Raw genomic sequence first — 25,167 nt, forward strand, 5'->3', positions numbered from 1 at the left:
GGGCTATGTTTTGTATCCAACCGAGATGGGTAGCGGCAAGAGCTAATTACTTAATGTAGGACACTTTCCTTAAGTACGGTTCAAGGTTCTAACCTGAAATTACAGAGGGACAGTTAATTGAAATGTATAATATTGTAATATTGTACGCTGCAATTCCATAAATTAGGTAGGTTTGTCTATATTGCTGACGTCAACGCGGTATTTATTACACCAAATGGTATGGGCGGTATGAGCGCAGAACAATGAACATAAACGTGGGTATAAAATTCGACGTGAAATTGATTTGTTATACTAATAGATGACGCGATAGAAGTATATAGTATAAGAGGACGGACGCAATCACATGATTGAGATGATTCACTTTAACGTATACTTTTACACGTAAATAACTATAGGGCTGATTACGCACAAGGAAACTCTCAATTTTTAGATAACTGTATATGAAGTTAGGAGCCAATGATTATAATAATTGGGAGTTCCACAGCAAACACATATGTATGTTACTTCTTTTATTTTATGAAGATAATCCCAGAGAACCCGACCTAACACCTAAATAAAAACAATTTTAGAAAAAATTACATTATTTCTCAACATAGTATCCTTTGAGATTGATATACTTTTCCCAGCGATGTTTTTTGACTTCTATACCCTATTTATAGTAAGAAGCTTCGAATGTTTCAAAATAACCATCAATCTCGGAATCCACCTCTTCATTATTGGTAAATCTCTTTCCAGCGAGCTATTTTTTCAAGTTTGAAAATAGAAAATAATCTGAGGGGGCTAAATCTGGCGAATAGGGTGGGTGAGGAAAACGTTCGAAACAAAGTTGATTGATTTTGTCCATCGTGATAACGAAAGTGTGGACTGGTGCATTGTGTTGATGAAACAAGATTTTATTTTTCACCAAATGAGGTCACTTTTTCCTAATTTCTTCGCTCACACGCTGCAATAAATGTATATAATATTCACCGTTTCTTGTTTTACCTTTAAAGAGATAGTCAATAAAAATTATCCCACGTACAACCCAAAAAACTCACGCCATCACCTTTCCTGCACAGATGGAACGATTTTCGCCTTCTTTGGAGCCGATTCTCCCCTGTGACTTCATTGTTTTGACTGCTGTTTCGACTCAAGTGTGAAATAATGGATCCATGTTTCATCATTCTCTTGAAATATCCTCACGGCGCTGTTTTTGTTAAATTGTGAGTAATCGCGGCATCCATCTTGCGCACAGCTTCCTCATATCCGATTATTCGATCAAAATGCGATATACAGTACTTTTTGAAATGCCTATCATGTCTGCTAACTCGCGCAATTTTAGCCGACGGTCTTCTAATACAGTTTTGTGGATTTTCACTACAATTTCTAGAGTGGTCACCTCATTGGGTCGACCACTGCGGAGCTCGTCTTGGCAGCTCGTTCGACCGCGTTTAAGCTCTGCCACACAATATTTTACAGTTGTTAACGAAGGAGCAGATTACCCCGGAGTAGAATTTAACTCCGCTTTAATGTTGGATGGACTAAGACCTTTCAAATGAAAGTATTGAATCACATGTCGATGACAAATTTTTCCCACCTTTACAAAATTTCTAAAAACGTTCACTAAAAACGGCCCCAAAACAAACACGAATCAACGTAGCATCCTCAAAACTTTCGACGTAAGTTTATAAGGTAAGGTCTTTATAATATAAGTAAATTTTCAACAAAAAAATCGTCATCTATAGGTCAGATCGGGTATTTCTCGGATTATCCTCGTACTAAAATATGACTTTATTATACTAGGACTCTAATGAATCAGTTTATGATCGCAAAACTTTGTGCTTGAGAACTCTATGTAATCAAACGAGATCATCAAGGATAGCAGAATACTTTAAAAAATTGTCTGGTGTTAAGAAATGGATTTACATTTCAGCTTATTTCGCCAATTTAGGCGAGGAAACAAGGTAAAGAGAATTTGTAAAGTTCAGTTTTTTTCCTGGAATCTCTGGAAATAATCAGAATTTATACTCTTCCCACAAAAAAAGACACAATTGTTCTAACAGTTTTCTATATCCCGGAGCTGGAGCATTTAGGGCAGCCTGTTAAGACAGGGTGTTTCTAGGAATCGTGACTGACAGCGAGATCGTAAATCTCAATTGAAGAGGTTGTAAGCCGTAAGCGGATACTGTTTGCAATCACAAGAAATAACATTGTTTCATCTCATTCTGAGTCTGTAGCATTCAGATAAACCATCCCTAATGCGCGTTGCCCTAATCTGTATGTATGCGGAAGTTATTCAAGGTTCCTGAGGCTTTCGAGTAGACTCCTTCTGCGGTATTAAGCAGGATTTGTTGCCGTCGAAAGAGGAGACGCTCGAGGACGCTTGAAAAATACTTCTGTCAGCCAGCTACTAAGGCCATTCATCTAGTAAATAGCCGTTTGATACTGCGGACGTGTAACAATCTATTCTTCGGTATTACGGGTTGTAACTATAAGTTTTCAACTGAAATTTGTTTCACATATCGGCAAAATGTTTTGTCGAATTTGTTTGTCATGTTTTTATTATGCCGAAACCTTAACGGTGACACAGAAAGGTCCGATCAACAAAATGAATGAGTTAAGAGAATAAAGGGGTAGGACGGTCTTGTATAAGGGGAGCCGTTATTTCTCCATCCATATCACGAAAATAAATCCACAAAAACGAGACGGCGCAGAGGTGAATATCAAGAATAGCGAGACATCATAATTATTTTTTTCTTTTATTTTATTTGAATCCCCAGTTTTTTTGCACTCATAGGATCAATAGCAAGATCTCTTCGATCAAGCGTTGAACAGGTTTTTAGCTTTCATGATAAATCAAGAATCGATTAAATAATTAACAGTTTAAACGTTTACTTTATTGTTCCACTGATATTCTGTTTAAAAGAAGAATTAGGTGAATTTTTGGAGAATGTTTCGTAAGGTTGAAGTGGTGTTGAATAAAACAGAAGATTTTTTCGTATTAAATGTGTGTAAAATTGACTAATTTAAAAATATATCTAACTTAAAAAAATATTTTAAATTAGGTGTAAATCAAATAATCAAACCAGAATCACTTACCTCAAATTAATATTTTAAAATGATAACATGCTTACCCTCAGTTAGTTTAAACTGAAAATAGTGTGCAATTTAATCGCTCCAGCAATCTCCACTTATGTGTAAGGTGTCATTCCCAAACCAAATGAAAATAAAAAATTAACAATCCTTTCAAATGTATAGAACATATTTATTATAATTATTGTTTTTTTTGTTGGATATAGTACTCATAATTCCATTGGAATACAAGTTGTTATTATATTCTACGCTTATAGAGTTGCTACCACTACTTCTAACAAAACCCCTATTATTTGCTCTAACATTAAATTCTATTAAAACCCCTGGCATGAAACTTATTCAGCTGATGAAAAATAGTGAAATACAATTAGAAAGAGCTACTTAAGCCCCTAATCCGTTCTTGTTGCTCCGGTCATCAGATCTGTTAATTCTTTTGTTTCCCGAAACATTATTCTCGAGTTTTTAATACAAAAAGAATTATGTATTATCCAGGATTAAATAAAATTCAAAACAATCGTGGAAGATGTTTTTTAATCATTGATTTAACAGAAGCTTTTCAATATTAAAATTGCAAATGTTAAAGGGGAAGCAATGTTGCTGCGACAATCTATAATAAAACGATCCCACCTCCCCCTCCCAAGGGCCTCAAGAAAGTAACTTAATTTTCTAAATTACAACATAATCAATAACGTCTTTTCAATATTTTAAGTGGGAGAGTATAGGTAAAAAACGTCAGGTCAATACATCAAGCGCTCTCCAGAACCCAAGATAGTACGGGCAAAATGCGATTTTCATGTTCCTTTATTACCTACTCGATAGAAATTAATCAATCGGAAATAAATTTTTCTTGAATGCTTTTATGTATTTTTAATTTGAAATTTTTAGCGTTTACGCAAAAGTAGGCACAGTCAATATGCAATAAGTAATAAAATTATAAAATGGAAATTTTGCAAGCGAATCTGCTTCACGGTTAAGGTAGATAGAGAATAAGCAGATAAATGAGAGCAGATAAAAAATGAGTTTTGGTTCCGAAATGTGAGTCGCAGTCAACATATGGAATGAATCTGTTATTGTAATGAATGGAATAAAAACAGAGCAGATTTGTTTGTAAATTTCGATTAAAAAAATTCCAGGTTTCCAATAATAAAATTATTACTTAATTTATATTCACTTTGCCCACTTCACCGTAAGCGCTCAAATTTTCAAACTTAAACCATTTCTCGCAAAAAAAATAAATCGTCTATGTAATTAAGCTTTTATATATGTATTAAAATTTAATGAAACGCGCTACAAAAAGTTACAATTTAAATTATAAAAGGTAAAATTTAATGCAACGAAACTAAATGCAATTAAAGGTTTGAGCTAACACTTTACCCATGAATATAAATGAGGAATAAAAAGGGGAGAAATTCAATTGAACAAACGTAATTATTCGGGGATGAAAATTAATTCTCGTTTAGATTTTTTTCAAGATTTTCAAAAACAAATTAACCTCTCTAGGAGGCTAGTTTAAAGGGGAATTGTAAGTTCAAAATTTCGGAAAAAATTTCTAATTAACCTTCAAAATAATTGATGATCGATAATAATACCTAATTATAAAGTGGCTAAATTAATTTTTATTTTAATTAAGTACGTTTTAAATTATATTTTCAACTAAACATTTTGTAAGGGCTGGTGCCAGGGTGCAAGACTTAAGTAAAGCAACCGAATTTCACTATAAAAACATTTCCCCCTCGGTAAGTAATATTTTTACGTATTTTGGAATTTTTTCAATAAAGCATTGCATTTCGAGAAACTCAGGAGGAGAAGTTTTGAACATGCTGCATATTCCATTTATTATTAACGAACCCTAAAGTTGCCATATTCAACATAATAACAGCAACTTCAGCTACTCGCTTAACCGGGTATTCCTTTACTTAAATTCTACCTCATCGTAATAAATATGCGAGGTCGTTGATTTTTAGGGATAAAGCAGAGATGGGCTTGAACCGAACCGCAATCTAAAATACTTAATGGTCCTGAAGTATGCACTTTCCTGATCATTAACTTTCGGATCATCCTCATTTCAACTCTCATTTTCGTGGTGCTAAAAAGTTGGCTTTTTGACCGAATTTATCTAATACCTGAGGTCTCGTATTTCAGACAAAATCTATTTAAAAAGTGTGAATTCGTATAATAAGAATTTTCGCAAAAACGTTATTGCCAATCACACATCCTATGAATACAGGGTAGTAACTTTGAATAATAACACGTGAATGAACACACGAAATATACCGTAAAGTTAGGGTTTTGGAACCCACTTTCTACTCTCATTTATTTTATTTAATTTTCTACTTTAAAGTTTTTACCAGGGTTTTTATGACTCAGAGTGTCCTGTTATAGATAACTTTTTCTGCTCAATCGTTAAAACTATAACATTTTCAAGCTTTTAAAGGCTTAAGTAGTTGTTAGAAATAAACGATAATTAATCAAATATATAGTATTAAATAAAAGAATTTATTGTACTGAAACTTAAATTAACACAATCAGATATTTCAAATGTAAACAAATTAATGTGTAATAGTAGAGTGCATTACCAATAATAAAACCTCAAAGATATTATGCACGATAAATGCGTAAACTCCTGTAAAGAATATACTTTTGTTACATGTATAAAATTATAAGTGAAGATATAATTAGTGGAGATCCAACAATAGAAACGTAAATTCCTTCTCATTTTGTGAATACTTTTCGAAATCATATGAAAACCGACCAATGTTGTACAATCCAAATTTCGACATAGATGTAAATAGTTTCTATTTTGATTTTGAATCAACTATTTTTTGAAAATGTTGTAATTTATAACATATTTTGGAGATATGCAACATGTCTGTCCTGTACTTATTTTATAAGAGATATTGTAAATAGTAGTTGTATCATAGAATAAAGATGAGGAGTAAAGGGATTATGAACAGAGATCACTTTATGAAAGGCAATTTCGAAAAAATCATGCGAAATTTATGCTTAGATGAGCCAGGTGCTTGAATCAAGATGCGTTATTTAATGACGTTATATTTTACCAACAACAATAAAATGTACTGTAAAAATACTGTTCTAAGTAGAGATTTTATTCTCAAGGAAATTACTGTTTAAAATATAGCAAAATACTCGTCCTTTCTATTCTTTACTCCAAACTCCGTACACACTGCATCATTGCGTGATACAATATTTAGTTCGAGAGATGAAAAGTTATACATCAAAAACTTGTGAATCTCGCAATATAAACTGAGGATGTTTTATATTTCAAGGTTTAATTCATTCCAAAGAGACCTTCTTATGTAGGTATTAAAACAAACTATAAACAAATGAAACGTATACTGTATGCAGCGAAAACACACTATCGTACTATATTGTAATTTTAAAAATAAAGGCGAGAAAACTAAGTTTGAAATAGAAATGGTCGCAATAATTACGTGGTAATTTATTAATTATTGTTGTTAACAATAAATTAGGGATATGTGTAGTATTGTAAAGCAGTATTAATAGGGTATACTTAGCATTGCGTATGAGGGTTCATGATAATTGATTGAGAACGTGCGGTAAAAAACTCTAGCGGGCGCATCTGCGAACTGAAAGTAGAACTTTACCGCAGGTATGCTGTAAAAAGTTTTATCGCCCGGAAATCAAAGATGTATTTGACATTGTCGTGAGTGCAGTAATTGTTTTCTTATTCCACAATGCACAATTTTTTAGATATTTAGAACTATTCAGAATCTCCCGATTTTTAAAAGATATTCCAATTCAGCATCGAGATTCACATATACATATGCATAAATTTTACCAACTTTGTAGTTCCTGCCGTTTTCGAGACCGTACGCGAATCTATAAAACGGTGAGACATACACACGGTTCTTTACTAATTTGTGGCACCCTGTAATTTTTTTAATTTTTTAATGCTTAACTAAACGAATTGCTAAAGGAAATCGAGATCATTCCAAATATAAAAAATCAATGTAAATATAAATTCCTACCTTCTCTAAATCCGGATCTTCCACTACACTTCAGGTTTCGTAGTGTACCTACATAATTCATAGTTCACAAAAGTCGGGGTATCCTGGAGGAAAAGAAATCGAAAATAATTCATTGATTAAAAAAAGTTAAAACAGTAAACATTAACGCCTGTATTTCTGGAAATAAATCTTGTTAATAGCAGTTCCAAAGGTCCAAGCAATCTGTGGTGATAAACTGGGAATAGCGTAATGGAACAATATAACGAAACCAATTATCATTATACTCTAGCAATTTACTGATTAGTTAATTCCCAACATATCTAACAGTAATTAAAATTATTGTATTATAAATACTTAAGTTGACTGTGTAAGTATGTTTAAGTACTGTTTTGTAAAGGTTTTGTTTGTCCAGACTAATATATTTCAAATAAATTTATGTTATTAAAAATGCATAATTTTTTTTTACCACGTACTATAATATTTCGCTATACCTGCATTTCCGCTTTCTATCAACTATATCTTGACAAGCAATCTGTGTCGCAAAAACAATATTCGTATTTCAGCAAATTTCAATTTTGTATCCAGATATTCACACCAAGAAAGGACTATCAAAGCGAGCTTCCTTAAGTGACTCAAAAGAGATTTAGGGAGCCAATTTCATCTCGAGATATATTTTTAAAACGCTTATACGTGACTAGGACAAGAAAAATGGTCCAGCGTTTTTTCGCTTTTCTACCAGCAATACAGTAAATCATAATGGATGTATATTGTGGGTTAAATTTAATCTTAGGTATATTTAATACTCTTAAAATATTTTTGTAGTTAAAACTACGACGCTCTCGCCCTTGATTTAAGATTTGAAGGAATAAAACTTGACTTATAAATTCTTTAATGCATAAAAAATCATTTCATTTAAAATGTTGTATACATCGCACACACCACACTTATATAAACGTACAAAATAAAACCAAAAGCGTACCTAAGTGTCACTATTAACCTCAGAAACTTCCTCAATTGTACTGGGAATATCAATTTGATAGTCTCTTTCCATATTTGAGGCCTTTAACTCGTCTAACTGAAATTTATATATTAAAATAAAACGGAGGAAACAATTTGCAAAATAATCTCTAACCTCAACTAAAAGCTGTTTTTCTCTAACTGCAGCGGTATGCAACAAAGCCTTAACTTTCTCCAAGAGTTGACTCTTATGGGCAAGCTGTCCTTTAATTTCTTCTAACTGGGAATGAAGCAGTTCCACTACTTCTTTTCCAGACTGTTTGCGTTGCAGCTTCTTTGCGACCTGAAGCTGCGCTTCTAAGTCTTTGATCTTCTGTAAGCTCTCCGTGTATTGATCTTTCAAGCGCAGATAATCACGACGCAACTTATCTGCAGAGGCCTTTAACAAAATATTATACGATAGTATTTCATCGGTCAAGGTGCTTACAGATCGTTCAGAAAGGGGATTTTTGCCACTCAATAGTCTCTTGTTTTCAACTTGAAGTTTTTCCACAACACGTTTAAGGACATACACTGTTCTTTCTAGTTGTGCAACCTTCTTGTCTTCTGATATTTCAGCTACTTGTGCGATATTATTAGTGGTGGTGGTTTGTTTTTCATTTTCGTTTTTAAGTAGTTCAATGTAACTAAAAATAATGAAAACGCTTTCTTAAGTACTTCGATATAATGAGAATCCGATCATTAAGCATTTCAAGTCTACAGTGGCGGCTAGTTGTATTTAATAAAGATTCAAAAACTGGACCTCAAGGCTTTTTGAGGCTAATATCTCAGCAATCGTAGACGTGCAAAAGATCATATCAAAAATCGACTTGTTTTGAGGTTCTCAGTAAATCGTTCTCTGTCCATTGTATGGCGAATCACCTGGTAAATTATCTATATTTCCAGTGACTAATATCACTGTTTTACGCACCTTTCTAAATGTAGTATCTGTTCCTCCAAGCGTGGAGTCTCCTTCGAATATTTCTCTACGGTCAACTTCAGTTCTAAATTCTCAGCTTCCAGACATAAGTTGGTTTTCTGCGAAACAGCCAAGATACTTTGTAAACGTTCCAATTCATTACGCAATTCCACACTGCCCTGAAAAAGATACTAAACAATACATAGCTATTCTCAATCACCTTTACACTGTTTTTAGTTGAAACCTTAAAAACTTAGTGAATAATATTTTTCTCAGACCATCATCGGTAAAACTGGGTCAAGCAAGCATTCTCTCGTACATAACAGTTCAAGTGTAAGTCTTTCACGCACCAGCTGCCAACAGAAAGTTTCAGTTTGTTTGTTGATTATAAGGTTTGATCATTTAATAATTATTCGCGTATTTTTGTGTGAGAAATTGTCACTAGTCACACATCTACGTTAGTGCTGCTTTCACGATAACTGTGACATGTTTTAACGAAACGTATTCTTTAAATAAAGAAGACTAAAATATGATTTTGATACTACTTGGGATTGTGTGTATTTTGGCATATGCCTATTTCAAGAATGCATATAGATACTGGGCGACTTTAGGGATTCCTCAGCTAAATCCCAGCTTTCCATTTGGAGATTTTAAAGACGTAATTTTTAGGTAAGTTCACGTAAAGTTATGAAACCTGGTACCTGTAATTTCGGAAATCAATTACAAATTCGGTAATTCAGTACTAACACATAAAATTTTGGCCTACGTCAAGGCATTGGAAAGCTTTGGCTTTCCAATGCCTTGACGTAGGTTCTCTCGTTTTCATGAAGATTTGAGAAAAATATTGTTTTATTACTTTCAGAAAACAGAATATGGGCGATAAAATAAAAGATATATACAACCAAGAAAGACTCAAAGGACATGATTTCGTTGGTTTGTACTTCTTTAGCAGAAAAGCATTTTTGCCGTTGGAACCTCAGTTTATAAAAGACATACTGAGTAAGGACTTCCAATACTTTTATGATCGAGGTAAACAAATTACAGTAAATAGTTCGTCCAAATTAGCCCCTTTAGAGTTAAAAGTTAGATCATTAAAGTTAGTGGTAAATAATACTAACCTAATACATTTTTGTTCTTTTGCAGTGTGTCCGATTTAAAAGCTTTCAATTTAAAGTCTCGGTGTTTATTTCACAAGAGATCATATCTTAATAAACTCTTAAAACAGAGAGCGAAAATTTTTGGCTGCATAAGGAGGTTATGATTTTCTTGCAGCCTTTGCTCACGGATTAACATCTTTCAATAGTATTATCATCATAGCAAAAATAGAAGCCTCGTATTTCAATTTTGCTTTTCAATATCTCATAGTTTTCTACAAAATTTGTAGAACTTCTGGTTTACGTCAAGGTTTCTGAACTTCGTTCAGCGAATCATATCGAGTGTCTGTAAAATGTGGTTCATCTCTATAACTCTTTGATTCTGCGTATGTTAAAACTAAATTTCCAGTTTAAGAATAAGCCAATAACCTACATTAAAGAATGTTACTAAATTTTGAGGTTTTCCTTTTAAACTGAAAGTCAAATTTTAAATGGAACATGAAGACAAAGAAGTTAAATAAATCATATAAGAAAATATCGAATAACCCCTGTACATGTCGTCTACACTCCTCTTTCGCATAATCAAAATCGCGTTACAAAAAATGACCAAATATATTCCCAATAATATTTGATCAACTCAATTGCATCAATATTCAGCAAATTGACTGAAATTATGATCTCCAAAACCCATTAAAATTATGATAAATGACCTTAATGGCTCTAGACTACTTATCGCGTTTTTTTTTGGATTAGCTTCGTCCTTTAACATCTTTTACGCCTATTTACAAATCGTAGTTCACAAAATTGATTAACTTTAATTTCGTTTAAAATAATGGAAAATTATCATCAAATACACAAAATGCCCACATTGATTTTGTTAACAATCACAAGGCAAGTGAAATTTCTGTTAATATCTCCATGTATTAGATATTTTTAAGGTTGTGAACATCTTAAGCACGAAAAGTAAAAGTTGACTAATAAAATTATTTTCAGGACGATGACAAAAAAATGTGTGAAAAATAAACTCATATACAAAGAAAACATAAATGATATTCACAAAAACATGCATTTACTCCTTTCCAATTGAACTCAAAAACGCTCATTCTGACACATTTTTATTTCCCCCTATAGGAATCTATTACGACGAAGAAAATGACCCTCTAAGTGCCCATCTGTTTTCCATAGCCGGTCCGAAATGGAAAAATTTAAGGGCCAAACTGACACCGGCCTATTCGCCCGTTAAGCTAAAGGGCATGTTCGATACCATCTTAAATTGCGGGAAACAAATGTCCGACGTCATTGGGGAAATATCGGACGCAGAAGGAGAAGTCGAAATAAAGGTAGATCATTAAAAATAAATCTCGATAATTTTCTCTATCTTTTGTGTATATTCCTTTTCTAGAGCTAATAATGGGAAAAAAATATTGCGCCTAATTTTCGCGGTTCCATTGCCACTAAAAATTTCCCTCTTTGTAATTAGTACTAATTGACTACATCGTAAATTTTTAAAAATTTGAAAATCTCGAAAAAAGTGAATATCATAAAGTATAATGTTTTCACAGGAAATTTTGGCGAGGTATAGTACTGACGTAATAGGATGTTGCGCCTTTGGATTAGACTGCAACAGCATTCGTGATCCTGAAGCCGATTTTCGACAAATGGGACGCAGAGCTTTTACACAAACTATCGGAGACGTTATAAAAACGGTAAGAATACATTGTATCAAAAATGCAATGATCTAGATTTTTGGGTTTCAGATAATAATAAGAAGCTTCCCTTCATTGGCAAAATTGCTTAGAATTGGTGTCTTTCCAAGCGAAGTAACAGAGTTTTTCAAACGAGTAGTCAGTGAAACAATAGCTTATAGAGAAGACAACAATATTCAGAGACCAGACTTTATGCAGCTCATAATCGAGCTGAGACGTAATGGAAAGATTGCTGAGGAAAACAAAGAAATTAAGGTGAAACCACAACACCAGTTTTAAAGTATTAAAAATAGCACGTTTGTAGACTAGCTTTCAACCTGGACAGGCCCTAACAATTGACGAAGCTGCAGCACAAGCTTTTATATTCTTCTTAGCGGGGTTTGAAACAACATCAACAACTGCCAGCTTTGCTTTGTTTGAAATCGCTTCTAATCCCTTGATACAGCAAAGTGCGCACAACGAGGTGCTCCACGTAATGGCCAAATACGACAACCAAATCACTTATGATGGTCTAATGGAGATGAAATACCTTGACACCGTAATAAATGGTCCATATGCAAACACTGTTAGATTATTCAGCAACTGTTCCATGTTTTCTTTTTGTTTTAGAAACCCTAAGGAAATATCCTCCAGCTCCGGTATTTTTGAGAAAATGCATGAAACGCTACCCAATTCCTAGTACCCAAGCATTCATAGAAGAAGGCCAATCCGTCCTAATTCCTTGCCTGGGTTTGCACCGGGACCCTGAATATTTTCCCAATCCAGAATTATTCGATCCCGAACGATTCAGTGATGAAAATAAAAGGGAAGTAGCAGAGGGAACGTACATTCCGTTTGGATCCGGTCCGCGCAATTGCCTAGGTAAGCGAAACAAAATTAGTGCAATGACGAAAATATTATGTGATGCTTTCATTTCAGGGATGCGGTTTGCGATGATTCAATTAAAAATTGCTTTGACACTGTCCTTGCTTAATTACGAACTTCGACTGAGCAAACGTACGAAGCTTCCACTTAAAATGGAAAAAAAGGGAATAATTTTGGCACCCATAGGAGGATTGTGGATAGAATTCAAACGAAGAAGAGGCAACTGAATCCAGAGAAATGCAACTCGAATCAGATTTCAATACATTAAAATACAAAACTAAAAAGAACTAACCTGAACTAATAGTATATGTATATTGGGAGTTGCCCTGGTAGAATATGAAGGCAGAATGTATGTATTTGTTATTGCTCAATTAATCAAAATTAAGGTTTACAAACAATGTGGAAAGTGGAGAAATAAACTCTAAATTTTTGTTTTTAAAGCAAAAAAAAAACAACTCTTTTAGGTCAGGTTAATAAACCGATAATAATAAAAGGCTTGAATGAAAGAGTTACTTTTCTCTTTGATATTAACATGGATATGGTTATTTTATAGGTTTTAGATACTGATCAAAAGGAAACGCAGTCGGATTCAATATTTTCTATGGTTACTAGATGAATTATTATTCATGGACGAAGTCTAACTCTTCTTCGATATTGAGAAAGTGCCTGTGACACCTAGACAGACACCTGTCGAAACACTTCAACAAGTCAGCTTTACCGATCCAATAAAAGTTCGAAAAAAAGATAATAGTTGGGCTAATTTGAATTGAAAATAAATTTAAAAAAATGATAGTTAAATCACAGACGTTTCATAATCTTTTATTATCACTATTGAGACTATCAGGAAAAAAGAAAAATATTGCACTACACCCTATGAAAATAAAAAGCTCCTCAACAAAATATGTAAACATTCGTACATATATACAGGGTGTCCCGAAATTAAGCCACCATACTTAAACAGCGTAAATTACGTCCAAAAATAACACCAAAACTTTATATAAACATATATCGAAAAACGCTTTTTTAACGATCTATGGCTCTTTAAAGACATAACTCTGATGATGGTTATTTTGACATATTTCCAAAACGGTGCAAGATAACTTTATGAAATTTGGTAAGATTTTATACTTTTTAAACCTTAATTGACTGATGCGGTTGAATGGAAAATATTTCGTCAGAGGCGTGCCGCACGGGGGGCGTCGGAGTTAAAAAATGCTACATTTTTTTTATGTGCCCGGTTTTTTAGCTGCTGATGCAAAATTATGAAACCACATATGTATCCAGAAAAAAAATGTACTCTTGGTTCATATTGATAGAACGCTCCATTTTCGAATAAAATTAATTTGAACATTACATTGCATGACAAATACAAATGATGCTTAAAACGATCATTTTCAACCATATCAAAACTATTAAACAATAATAAAAAAAAACAACAAGAAATTGAAATGACACATTTTTAGAGTAAGTTTTCAAATAAGTTACTGTTTTGTTGGATATACAGTCTAGACCGTCTTTTTATGCTCTGGGAGGCACGAAGAATTTGAAACAGATTTTCTTTTTTGAACGGTAACTTATTTGAAAACTTACTCTAAAAATGTGTCATTTCAATTTCTTGTTGTTTTTTTTTATTATTGTTTAATAGTTTTGATATGGTTGAAAATGATCGTTTTAAGCATCATTTGTATTTGTCATGCAATGTAATGTTCAAATTAATTTTATTCGAAAATGGAGCGTTCTATCAATGTGAACCAAGAGTACCTTTTTTTTCTGGACACATATGTGGTTTCATAATTTTGCATCAGCAGCTAAAAAACCGGGCACATAAAAAAAATGTAGCATTTTTTAACTCCGACGCCCCCGTGCGGCACGCCTCTGACGAAATATTTTCCATTCAACCGCATCAGTCAATTAAGGTTTAAAAAGTATAAAATCTTACCAAATTTCATAAAGTTATCTTGCACCGTTTTGGAAATATGTCAAAATAACCATCATCAGAGTTATGTCTTTAAAGAGCCATAGATCGTTAAAAAAGCGTTTTTCGATATGTTTATATAAAGTTTTGGTGTTATTTTTGGACGTAATTTACGCTGTTTAAGTATGGTGCCTTAATTTCGGGACACCCTGTATAAGCATACATACATAATGAAAATGTAGTAATAGTTGCCACAAAAACTCTTAGATCTCAGTACCAAAAATAAATCAGTGTTTTCATGACGCAATACATACAAAACCTGCTACTTTCTGCCAAAACAATAAAACAATAAAAATAAATAAATAAATAAACAATAAAGCACAAGACAATTCAAAACGTATATAGATCAGAAACTGGAACCATTCGTACCACGAAAAAAGATAGAAGGAAGGTAAATGCTACCGCAGACATTTGAGAATAATGTGATTTGAGTTTTTTATCCAATATAAAACAAGGAAACAAAAAAAAATCGTATATCGTATATACACAGATGATGCGTATTGACACACCCGACACGGAGCAACCATTTCGGTGCGAAGGTAATGATTCATTCACAAACAACTCGAGTGACAAAAATACAACATTTATTGGGAAATCGCTTTTTTTTAATTACTCTGTTTATCAAGTATTTTAGTGCTTCTAAAATCAAAACTATAACTGATTTCAATTTTATGTTTGGTGGTTCGGTTAAAGCTATTTTTCATAAAACCTCAATAATTCATCATAAATCTCACAATCCTTTGAGAAACTTGAGGAACTCTGAGCTAGACCCTATTTTCACTAGACCAGTAGAATATTCACCAAAAAAAAACCCAACATTTATCGAATATTTCAAATGTTAGTTCGGAATAATTCGCAACTCACGTCTTTATTTATTTGGATAAGAAACACTGTTGGACTGAATTAGTTTACCACGTATATTATAAATGCTACCAAATTTATCACAATCCATCAATATTGAACGATTTCTATAATCTTCCATAATCTATGGTTCACTACATTGCAAATTGTTGTTTCAAATATCCTTCATATTACCTTTGAGCTAAGCTCCAATACTGCAATCTTCCGTTCCTGAACTTCCAACTTATCTTGCATTACAGCAGTACTCAATGCTCCGGCGCCCTGTTGCCGTATATCCATCTTCGCTTGCAGGGCTACCAACTGATACGAGAGTTTTTCGTTATCAGCTTTTAAGGAAAGAATTTCTTGACTCGGTATTAAAGTCTTATGGTCACATTTCAAAGCTTTAATCCGATTTTCTAAACTATTTTTCTCCCTTTCTAACCTTTCAATGAGCATTCTACCAAAAGGACAATAATTAATATAAGAAACTAACCAAACAAAAAATATAATACCGATATCCTATACACGTCTGCTGCAGTTTCTGTAACTCTTCTTCGCGCTCTTGAAGCTTAATTTTATATTTTTGGCTGTTTTCTTGCCAGTATTTTTGCTTTTTCCATTTATCGAAATCTTCCTGGGCACTCAATTTATGTTTCTCGTTAATAAATTGTTCTTGTGTCAGTTTTCCGTTTAAAGTATCAACTTCTCGTTCAAGTGAGCTGATTCTTTTCTGGAGCTGTTCTTTTACTGATCTATCAGACTTCTGAGTTCTGACTGATAAATTGGTTCTAACATTTTTCAAACCATTAATATAATATAGCTGTAAAAGCACAGTCTTCGCTAAAAATACCTCTTAGAAACTTGTTCTCGTAAATCTCTAATTTCTTCTTTTAAAGTCTTCTCCTTGATTAACATAGCGTCATATTTGCCTCGTAATATGCTAAGCTCCCGACCACTAGTTGATTTCTCTTTTAGTGAAGATATATTATTAATTTGAGTTTCTCCACTTTCCAGCTACAAATCATAACAAATTCCAACACATACTAGTTACTTACAAACAGTTAGTCACCTGCTTTAATTTTGCAACTAGCTCATCGATTCTCTGATCCTTCTCCCTGCACAATTTTGCAACTTCTGGATCTATGAAACCAGGAATTTGAATCTTATAATTAATCTTCTTGACTGGTTCTTCCTCAGATAACTCTCTCAATTTCTCATAATCCGTTTTATAACTGCTCAATTCTTTATTATGTTGATCGTTTAAACTATAGATAATAATGTAAGAGAGTGTAGATGAATTAGATGGATAACGATTTACCTTTTTCCCAATTCCTGCATCGCGATTAATCTATCTTGAGCCATCTGTCGCCATCTCGAAGATTCCTGGTGTGCGTTTTGTAGCTGTACCTTTGATTGGGCTAACTGAGTGTGTAATTCCGCCAAGTGGTTCTCCAAGGCTCGCACTTGAGTTATGTAATTTTCAACTGCAGCCGATTTTTGCCTCGAGATTACACATTCTTGCTCCAAACTAAAATCATTAGAACATATATTTATAAAATAAATTCTGTGCCTATCTAAATAACCTTTTAGAGTTTTGTTGTTCGTTGGTAAGAGCCTTCCGTAAAACTACCAACTCTTTCTGTAAATTAGTAGCTGCCAAACTGTGTTTATCTCGGTCTTCTTTCAACAAGGTCTGATACTTAATAATTTCGGAATCTTTTTGCTTTAATCGATCCTGGGCATTCTTGATAGAAACCTTAGATTTTCCGAAAATAAAAAAATAAATTAATGAAAAGCTTAATCGTTTTTCCATACATTGGGAACATTTATCTTATCGCAAAGAGAGGCCCTAGAACACAGAAAATGTCACTTAATGTCGCGTTTGGCACTGACCCCGACTTTTAAGAACTCCGAAACTCGGTCAACATCAAATCAATCCTCCTGTTTCTATTGAAACCGCCGCCCTCAAAGGCCTTTATATTCTGGAACGTAAGTAGTGTAATAATTGAACCAAGAACTCGTTTATCTTGAAAAGGGAACTGGATATATGCGGCATTTTTAATATGTTGAATGTGGGAACTGAACTACAGTATTGTAAATTAGATTAACATTTAATTATTAGGAAATTAAAATTTACAAATTCAAGTGTTTTCAAATGAAGTGGTTTAATTAATCTTATTAAACCAGATTCTTCAAGGAAAAGTGTGTGCAATAATGTACAGTACCTGAAGAGCGACGATTTGTTCATTTAAGAAATTATTTCTAGGTCCGGCAACATCTCCACCGCCTTCAACAACTGGATCATCATTCAAAACCTTAGTTCGATCGTGAACTTCCTTTATGGCCCGTTCCAGTGAAGCAATTTGCTCCTCCGCCCGTTTTAATTGTTCTTTGGTTTCAGCTAAAGCTTTTTCCTTTTCAGAAATAAACCTTAAAATAAATTAAATTTCACAATAAAAATTATATGTATTTATTCATTTACAGTCGTTATAAGGTATTCAAATCAAGTGAAAATTAATTTAAAGTAGCGATTGAAACTGAAGGTTCTCGGTCAAATTTTACATTGACAATATTATGCATGTAGAAAACTGTTATCTATCAGTCGCAATAATTCAACAATTTTTGTTATCTTTCCTTACATGTGAAATATTACAATAATCAAAATTATATTTCTTACCTTATAGTCTCGGAAATTTGGTTATCCTTGACAGTAATTTGCTCTTGCAAGTTGTTTAACTGTACCTTAACTGCAGTTAATTCACAATCCTGATGTGCCTCAATACGAGGTAACGTCTGACTTTCAACATTCCGTAGAATTACCACTTTAGACTCATTTTTAAATTCAGTCACCTGGTTTATTACGACAGGTTCCAGGGATTCCTGAACTACTAATTCCTTAACTAATATAGGTATCTTCTTCCTACTGGGTGTAACGTCTACACTGCCAACTTTATGGAAATCCATCAATTTGTAGGCGGAAAAAAGTTCTTTTTCCAACTTTTCAATATCTTTGTCTTGCGCATTGAGTTTTGACTTTAGGTACTCTATTTGCTGCTCGCCAGCATTGCCCTGAGCCTGACTTTGATTTTCCTGATCTTTAAAACTTCTTTTACGAGCCAACTGCAACTTTTCAACGAAATGTTCTTGAAGTGTCAAAGGGGCACATCCGTGATACTGGATTCTCTGCTTTAACACGACATCTTGTAATGTTCTAGAAATCCGTAAATGTGACAATTATTAAGTCGTGATCTTGAAAAACTTTCACCTGATTTTTTCAATGAAAACTTTCCGCTGAATGTCGAAATGATTTCGCTGGCCCTCAATTTCTGAACACAATTTTGCATATCTTCCCTCCCAATTCGAAACTTCCCTGCGGAGAAATTCGAGTTGCATCTGATACTCTCTCACTTCGGAACGTGACTTGGTTAAGTCGCAGTAGAGAGAATCAATCACAGCCTTATCGTCGGAGGTGGCGGTTAAGTCGATAATTTCGTGTTTCAAACCTAATGGAGATAGATTGAATTGAATATCAATGACAATTCGTTAAAAAAATTGTTCAATGATTCCGCTTTAGTTAAGATATAGCTAATTAGAGACTGTTAGCTTTACTTATATTTGTAGTATGAAGCGTTAAATTGCTCAAAAAATTAATTATAATACTTGACAGCTTTCACACAAAACTTCAACTAAAGACACAAAAGAAGGCAAAAAACAACTATATACCTAACAATTCTTGTTCTTTTTCTTTATTCCATCTCACTCCTTGATATGACAGTTCAGTATGTTTAAGGATCTTCTCCTGAATAATTGCATTTTCTTTCAAAAGTTCCTCATTTTCTTTTATTAAGCAATTAGCTTTTTCACCTAATTCCTGTAAACAACACATTTTTATTTTCTAAATATAAATTCGATACTTAATATAAATTCCATACACTCTAATAAAACGATGATATTTATTCAGTTTTTCAAATTCAATTCAATTTCACTTTCAAATAGTCGCTATTACTTCTCGTTATCTCAATGCAATAAATGCAATAAACTTACCTTGTAAAGCTCTGGAGACACACCCAGGATTACCTGATCCTCAAGCTGAACAATCCTTTCCTGAAGTACCATATTTTTCTGCAATAATCCATCCCCATATTTTGAGAATTCAATAAACTTTTCTTCAGATTTTTTAAGCTGTTCTTTAATCAATTCGTACAAGTTGTTAGTATGATCTGCCCGATTTTTTTGAGATAAAGCATCAATCTTCAATTTAAAAATATCTTTTAATTGCGATTTTAACTTTTATTAGTGAATAAAAAGATCGTACCTCTAATTTTGCTACTTTTTCTGAAAGAGGCAGAACATTTGCATCGTACCTATAAAGTTCTTGAATTGATTTGTTGAGTGACTTGTTCAACTTATCTGCAAAGACAAAAAACTGTAGGTTACGAAATAGTTACAATTAATCTACTTCATATCATAACCTACCTTTTAGCTCATTAATTTCTTTAATCAAATCACTCTCCTTCAATTTGAAAACCTCCTGTTCTGAGTCGTGTCTACTTTGCTGTATCTCTATTTCAGTAAGTATTTGTCTGTACTTTCTTATATACTCGTTTAATGAATTTTGCAACTCTCTAAAGGTATTACTATCCATCAGAGTGACATCTTGATTATTTTTTAAATTTTGTTGTATATTTAAATGAACAATCTTTCTTAACAAATTTTCCGCATATACTGAGTGCCTCTTTAACGCAGCGTCAAATGTTACTTTCACCTTTGCCAAATCGTCTTGAAAATTAGAATTTTGTTTTAACAGATAGTTGCTTTTTTTCCTTTCCAAAGTAATTTCTTGCTTTAGATTTTCAGTTGTGGCGTTTGCGTCTAATACTAGGGATTCAAATTCCGTAACTGCTTTTTCGGCAACTCTTAACTTTTCTAAAACTTCCTCTTTATCTGTATTACATTTTAAATGCAATAAATCTATGTGTTTTTTCAAGTAATTGAATAGGTTTTCTAGCGCTGAAGCTACGTTTAAATCCCCCTCTACTAAATGCTGAAACAAAAAGAAATATGTGCTCTGATGTATAAATAACACCCGTCACCAGAATGTTGTGTTCGAGTTATCCTAATCTGACTCTTATTCTTCTTCTAAAACTCTCATTCTACCTAAACTAATTACAGAAAAAACTATGTCAAATTAAAAAGTTTGCTTTTGTAGAAGCTAAAATGAAATCAAATAGTGACTTTACAAACATATTCCTTATTTCTCTCTTTTATCGTACGCAAAATTAGAACAATTTTGTTAAATATACGAGCTAAATTTGTGTTTATAAACATAAGCAAAACAGTTAAACGTTCAATTGTAACAAAAGTACAGACACAAAATTGTTATTCTTGACCTGTGGAATCAATGAAATACTTACAACAAATATCTTCAGAATACCAATCTTTATATATTCAAGGCATACATTATTATCTAGAATGCCTTCAAAAGATATCTCTGGATGGAAAGTATCAGGATTAATGTCTTCTTTTGAACTCTCTTCAGGTAGTGGCGGGTCTTTAGAGAAAGAAGAGTTCAATTTCAACTTATCCAACTCGTTTCTACAATTAGGATTCAAATAAATAGAGTATTTCAGTTTAATCAAGAGACTTATTATTTCTACAATTTGCAATTATCAAAACTAAAAAAATTATATCAAAATGTTTATATAAAAGGTGTTTTTTAATAAGTGTCCGATATTTCACAGAACGATTCCTCGAGTATTTTTAAGATAAAAAGTCTATATAAGCATGGGTCCGCAAGACTTTAGTTATCGAGCTACAGGATGTTAAAAATTTATTTTTATTTTTATTTGTTCTAAACAATTTTTGAAATAGTATCGAATTTAGACGAAACTTGGTACTTAGGTGTTTTGTAACATGAGAAACTTAAATTTTATCTTAGTTTCACTTATATATATAGAGGGCGCTACCTACATGTCTTTTTTTTCTTTCGAAGAGTCATAACTTTTTCGTGTATGCTTGTTTTAATTTTTTTATTAAAAAAAATAAATTTTGATTTAATTTTTTATCAATGTGTTTCTTTGTTTATTGTTGTTTAAAAATTAGCGTTTAAAATTTTTATGTCAATTAAAAAAAGTTATTTTACACAATATTGTAGTTTCACTTTTTGAAAAACAATGCATCGATTACTTTAAATCAAAATATCTCAAAAAGTTGTTGGTAGCGACCTTTGATAAGAATACCTTTTTTACGTAAAAATGATAGATGAATTAATTTTTTTGCTAAAAATGTGATACAAGTATGCACGAAAAAGTTATGACTCTTAAAAAGAGATAAAGATGTGTAGGTAGCACCCTCTACGTGTAAAAGTGAAACTAAGATAAAATTTAAGTTTCTTATGTTACAAAACCCCTAAATAGCAAGTTTCGTCCAAATTCGATATTATTTCAAAAATTGTTTAGAAAAAATAAAAATAAACTTTTTTAACACCCTGTAGCTCGATAAGTAACGCCTTGCAGACCCATGCTTATATGGACTTTTTAGCTTAAAAATACCCGAAGAATCGTCCTGTGAAATATCGGACACTTATTAAAAAACACCCTGTATAGAAGAAAATTACAACTTACCGTGCCTCATGTAATTGCTCCCTTAGTTCTGAATTAACACCTTCCAAACTATGAAGTTCAGCCTAAAAGTAAGGTAGGTATAATAAATATTTATCATAAATTTAGGAGAAATCACTGAAACACTCTCGATGGGATTAATTCGCATTATACAAGGTACACCACGAACACGTTGAAATAAATATTTTGTATAATACTTACTTGTATTCTCATGGCAGGATGATACCAACCAGAGATATGCTTCACATCAAGTGCTTTTAAAAGCCTCTGCAAGACATCAGACTTCAATTCCCTTGGAGACGTTTCTTTAATATATATACATATCAGTATATTAGTGATAATAACATATAATAAGTGTAATTACCATTTCTAACTTGAACACTGTTCAAAATCTCATGAAGCCCTTTTCTTAAAGCCTCGTTTTCTTCAGATAATGCTTTTACATCCACAGATCTATCACCTTGTATTGAGTGGTTCTTTGTTAAATCTTCATTTATCTTTGTATCTTGGTATTCTAAATTTACAAGTGCAATCTAGAAGTGCCACAAACTGTTATACAAATTGCTATTTAACATAATAAGACCTATTTATCTAGTAATAATTAAAAAATACCTGTTTCTTAAAACTTTTAATCTCCATTTTTAACTTCACCCTTTCTTCTTGTAAGTTCCTATTCTCAAGTTGCAATTTCTCAATTAATTTAATTTGTTTTTTAGACTCTGTCAACATTCTGGGATCGATATCAATTGTATTCTGAGGAGATAAGCCCAATTCTGATCTAAATTGTTTGGTAGTAATTAAAATTTTACTATCATATATTTCAAGTATCTAAGTACCTCAAAGACTTATTTTCAATCTCTAATAAGTTAAACATTTCCTGCAATTTATTTATATCCTTAACCAAACTAACAATCTGCTTTTCATGTAAAAGCTTCTCAATTTTTAAGGATTGGATTTCATCTATGTTTATCACAGTTTCTAATTGGCCGCTATCTTTCATTTGATTCTTAATCGAAGATAACTGCATAAAAAACAATGTAATTAGCACCTATTGACAGTAAATGCTTCCTTACATCAGCCTCAAACATTTTCGTCAACTTATTCGCAAATTCAACCTCTCTCTGCATCGCCTGGCATCTTTCTTGACACTTCCTAACTTGCTGTACCAAATCTGTCTCTTTCTCCTGCATTGTTTCAATCTTGCTACCTAATGAAGCTCTTTCACCTTTCAATTTCTTAATAACCTGAGCACTCTCTTTTAAATCAACTGTGCATTGATGCATTTCTGATTTTAAAATGGCCAAGTAAGACTCAGTTTCTGATAAAACAGCTTTTAGTTTTTCCTCTAAAAATAGATACAAAAGCAATCAGGAAAAACAATAGGAATGGTGATTTGAGTACCTTGACCATGTTTATCCTTTTCTGATTGAGAAATATTTTTTGTTATGCTTGCTAAAGAGGATTGCTCTGATTGATATTGCAGAGCAGATTTTAATTTCTCAATTTGTTTGTCCTTTTCATCAAGAGCATTCTTACAAAAATAGAGGAATTAGTCACAAGAAAAATTCTTGAAATTTCTAGATAACTACCTTCAATTCTAGTTCCTCGGCTTTAAATTTATTGGATAAATCTAACATTTTTTCTTTCATTTCAGAATTTTCTTTCTGAAATCCTTCCCACTCCTTCCTCAGATGTTCACATTCAATTGTTAACTTTTGTACCACATCTGTAACAATACAAAATTATAATAAAAAAACTAACTTAAGTTATAGTTCATAAAATTACAATGGAACTAAACATAAAACTTCATAACTGACTTACATACCATCTTGTTCCTTCAATAACTCCTGCTTCTCTCTTAAAGTCAAAGTCATAGATGTGATTTCCCTGGTTGCTGTGGAAAGCTGTTCTTTGGCTTCAGTAAGTTTGTCTTTAAGAATCATGTTTTCATTCTCCAGATCCTAGACATAATTAATGCCAAGAGAATAATGAAGTCCCTGCCAACACTTTTTAAAAACTCACTTCAATATCCCTTAATAAATCTGTGATTTGCTGATTTTTTGTATGAACTAAGTCCATCATATTAGTATGTTCTTGTTGTAAATGGGTCTGACTAGAACTATCAGACTCACTAGGATCATGAGCTTTTGTTTCTAACTGTGTAATTTGACTTTCTAGTCGTTTGTTTTCAGTTTCAAGGCGTTTCAGTTTTCTATTGAGCTTCAAAAAATATTACAAAATATTAATGTTTATGAACTATATGTGTAATATGATTAACAGATTACCTACCTTTTGAATTTGAATGTTATAACGCTCATTATACTGCTGAGCTTTTTTCAACTTCGATCTAGTTTCAAAATATTTTTGTTCCATATCTAAAAAATAAATGTGGAATGTGTAAGGGAATGTGTCTGGTATGATAAAATGAAGTTGATTTCATTACATGAGAACATAAATACAGATTGAAAGAAACATAGGAAGGAATGAATCATTGCAGTTTGTATATTCAAAATTATTAGTATTTAAATACTTTACTCACATAGGTAGTGAAAGAGACAAATACAAAATAAAGATATGGGTACTTACTTTCATATTCAATAGCACTCATACTGTCCGACATTATCGAATTTTTTAATTACACCTGTAATCTGCTTCTAAAAATAATAAAGAAGGAATTATTTTTAAATTGCCTTTGCTTGTTGTTTGTTGACAGTTGACCTGCTGGTTACCTAGCAACAGTGACAATGGCGATGATGCCACGTGATACGTCAAATTGACGTTTAATGGATAGTAACAAAATGTATCAATTTTTGAAAGTACTCTCTATTGCGTCATTCAGATTATTAATATAATTGTTTACAATAAATAATAACTACCTTTATTCTCTGTTTTCAAAATATCTGCCCTTATTTACGTCATAAATGGTTTATATTTCGCCTATTTCACCCTTTAGATATGCATTACACTAATTCAACGAATAATATTCATGTCTTCAAAATATCACAATATACCATCAGAAGCATTTAAATTACAGATCTCGTACAGTTTCCTCTATTTCCCACTTTTCAGTAACTGACAATTGGGCCACG

At 32.6% G+C, this 25,167-nt stretch overlaps 2 protein-coding genes across 2 annotated transcripts; one reads left to right on the forward strand and one right to left on the reverse strand.

Annotated features, from left to right (window-relative positions):
- Window positions 1–7,535: 7,535 nt before the first annotated feature.
- Window positions 7,536–24,784, reverse strand: Cep290 (Centrosomal protein 290kDa). Its single transcript, XM_066391650.1, has 30 exons — window positions 24,665–24,784; window positions 24,368–24,453; window positions 24,101–24,298; window positions 23,904–24,039; window positions 23,668–23,804; window positions 23,480–23,609; window positions 23,152–23,429; window positions 22,915–23,099; window positions 22,691–22,856; window positions 22,443–22,611; window positions 22,280–22,383; window positions 22,082–22,143; window positions 20,873–21,053; window positions 19,935–20,502; window positions 19,774–19,868; window positions 19,503–19,709; window positions 19,182–19,329; window positions 18,724–18,961; window positions 18,136–18,669; window positions 17,684–17,888; window positions 17,042–17,214; window positions 16,777–16,986; window positions 16,528–16,723; window positions 16,309–16,472; window positions 15,971–16,246; window positions 15,651–15,915; window positions 8,989–9,155; window positions 8,506–8,704; window positions 8,194–8,457; window positions 7,536–8,136 (listed from the first exon to the last, which is right to left on the reverse strand). The coding sequence occupies exons 1-30, from the start codon at window positions 24,696–24,698 to the stop codon at window positions 8,041–8,043; spliced, it is 5,871 nt and encodes a 1,956-aa protein (XP_066247747.1). The 5' UTR covers window positions 24,699–24,784; the 3' UTR covers window positions 7,536–8,040.
- LOC136409966 (cytochrome P450 6a2-like) lies at window positions 9,416–12,884 on the forward strand. Its single transcript, XM_066391853.1, has 8 exons — window positions 9,416–9,645; window positions 9,839–10,005; window positions 11,202–11,410; window positions 11,633–11,776; window positions 11,828–12,031; window positions 12,081–12,324; window positions 12,386–12,637; window positions 12,695–12,884. Exons 1-8 carry the CDS (start codon window positions 9,506–9,508, stop codon window positions 12,865–12,867), a joined length of 1,533 nt encoding a protein of 510 aa, XP_066247950.1. The 5' UTR covers window positions 9,416–9,505; the 3' UTR covers window positions 12,868–12,884.
- Window positions 24,785–25,167: the final 383 nt, after the last annotated feature.

This window comes from Euwallacea similis, chromosome 7 (genome assembly GCF_039881205.1).
Source record: "Euwallacea similis isolate ESF13 chromosome 7, ESF131.1, whole genome shotgun sequence".
Classification (NCBI taxonomy): domain Eukaryota; kingdom Metazoa; phylum Arthropoda; class Insecta; order Coleoptera; family Curculionidae; genus Euwallacea; species Euwallacea similis.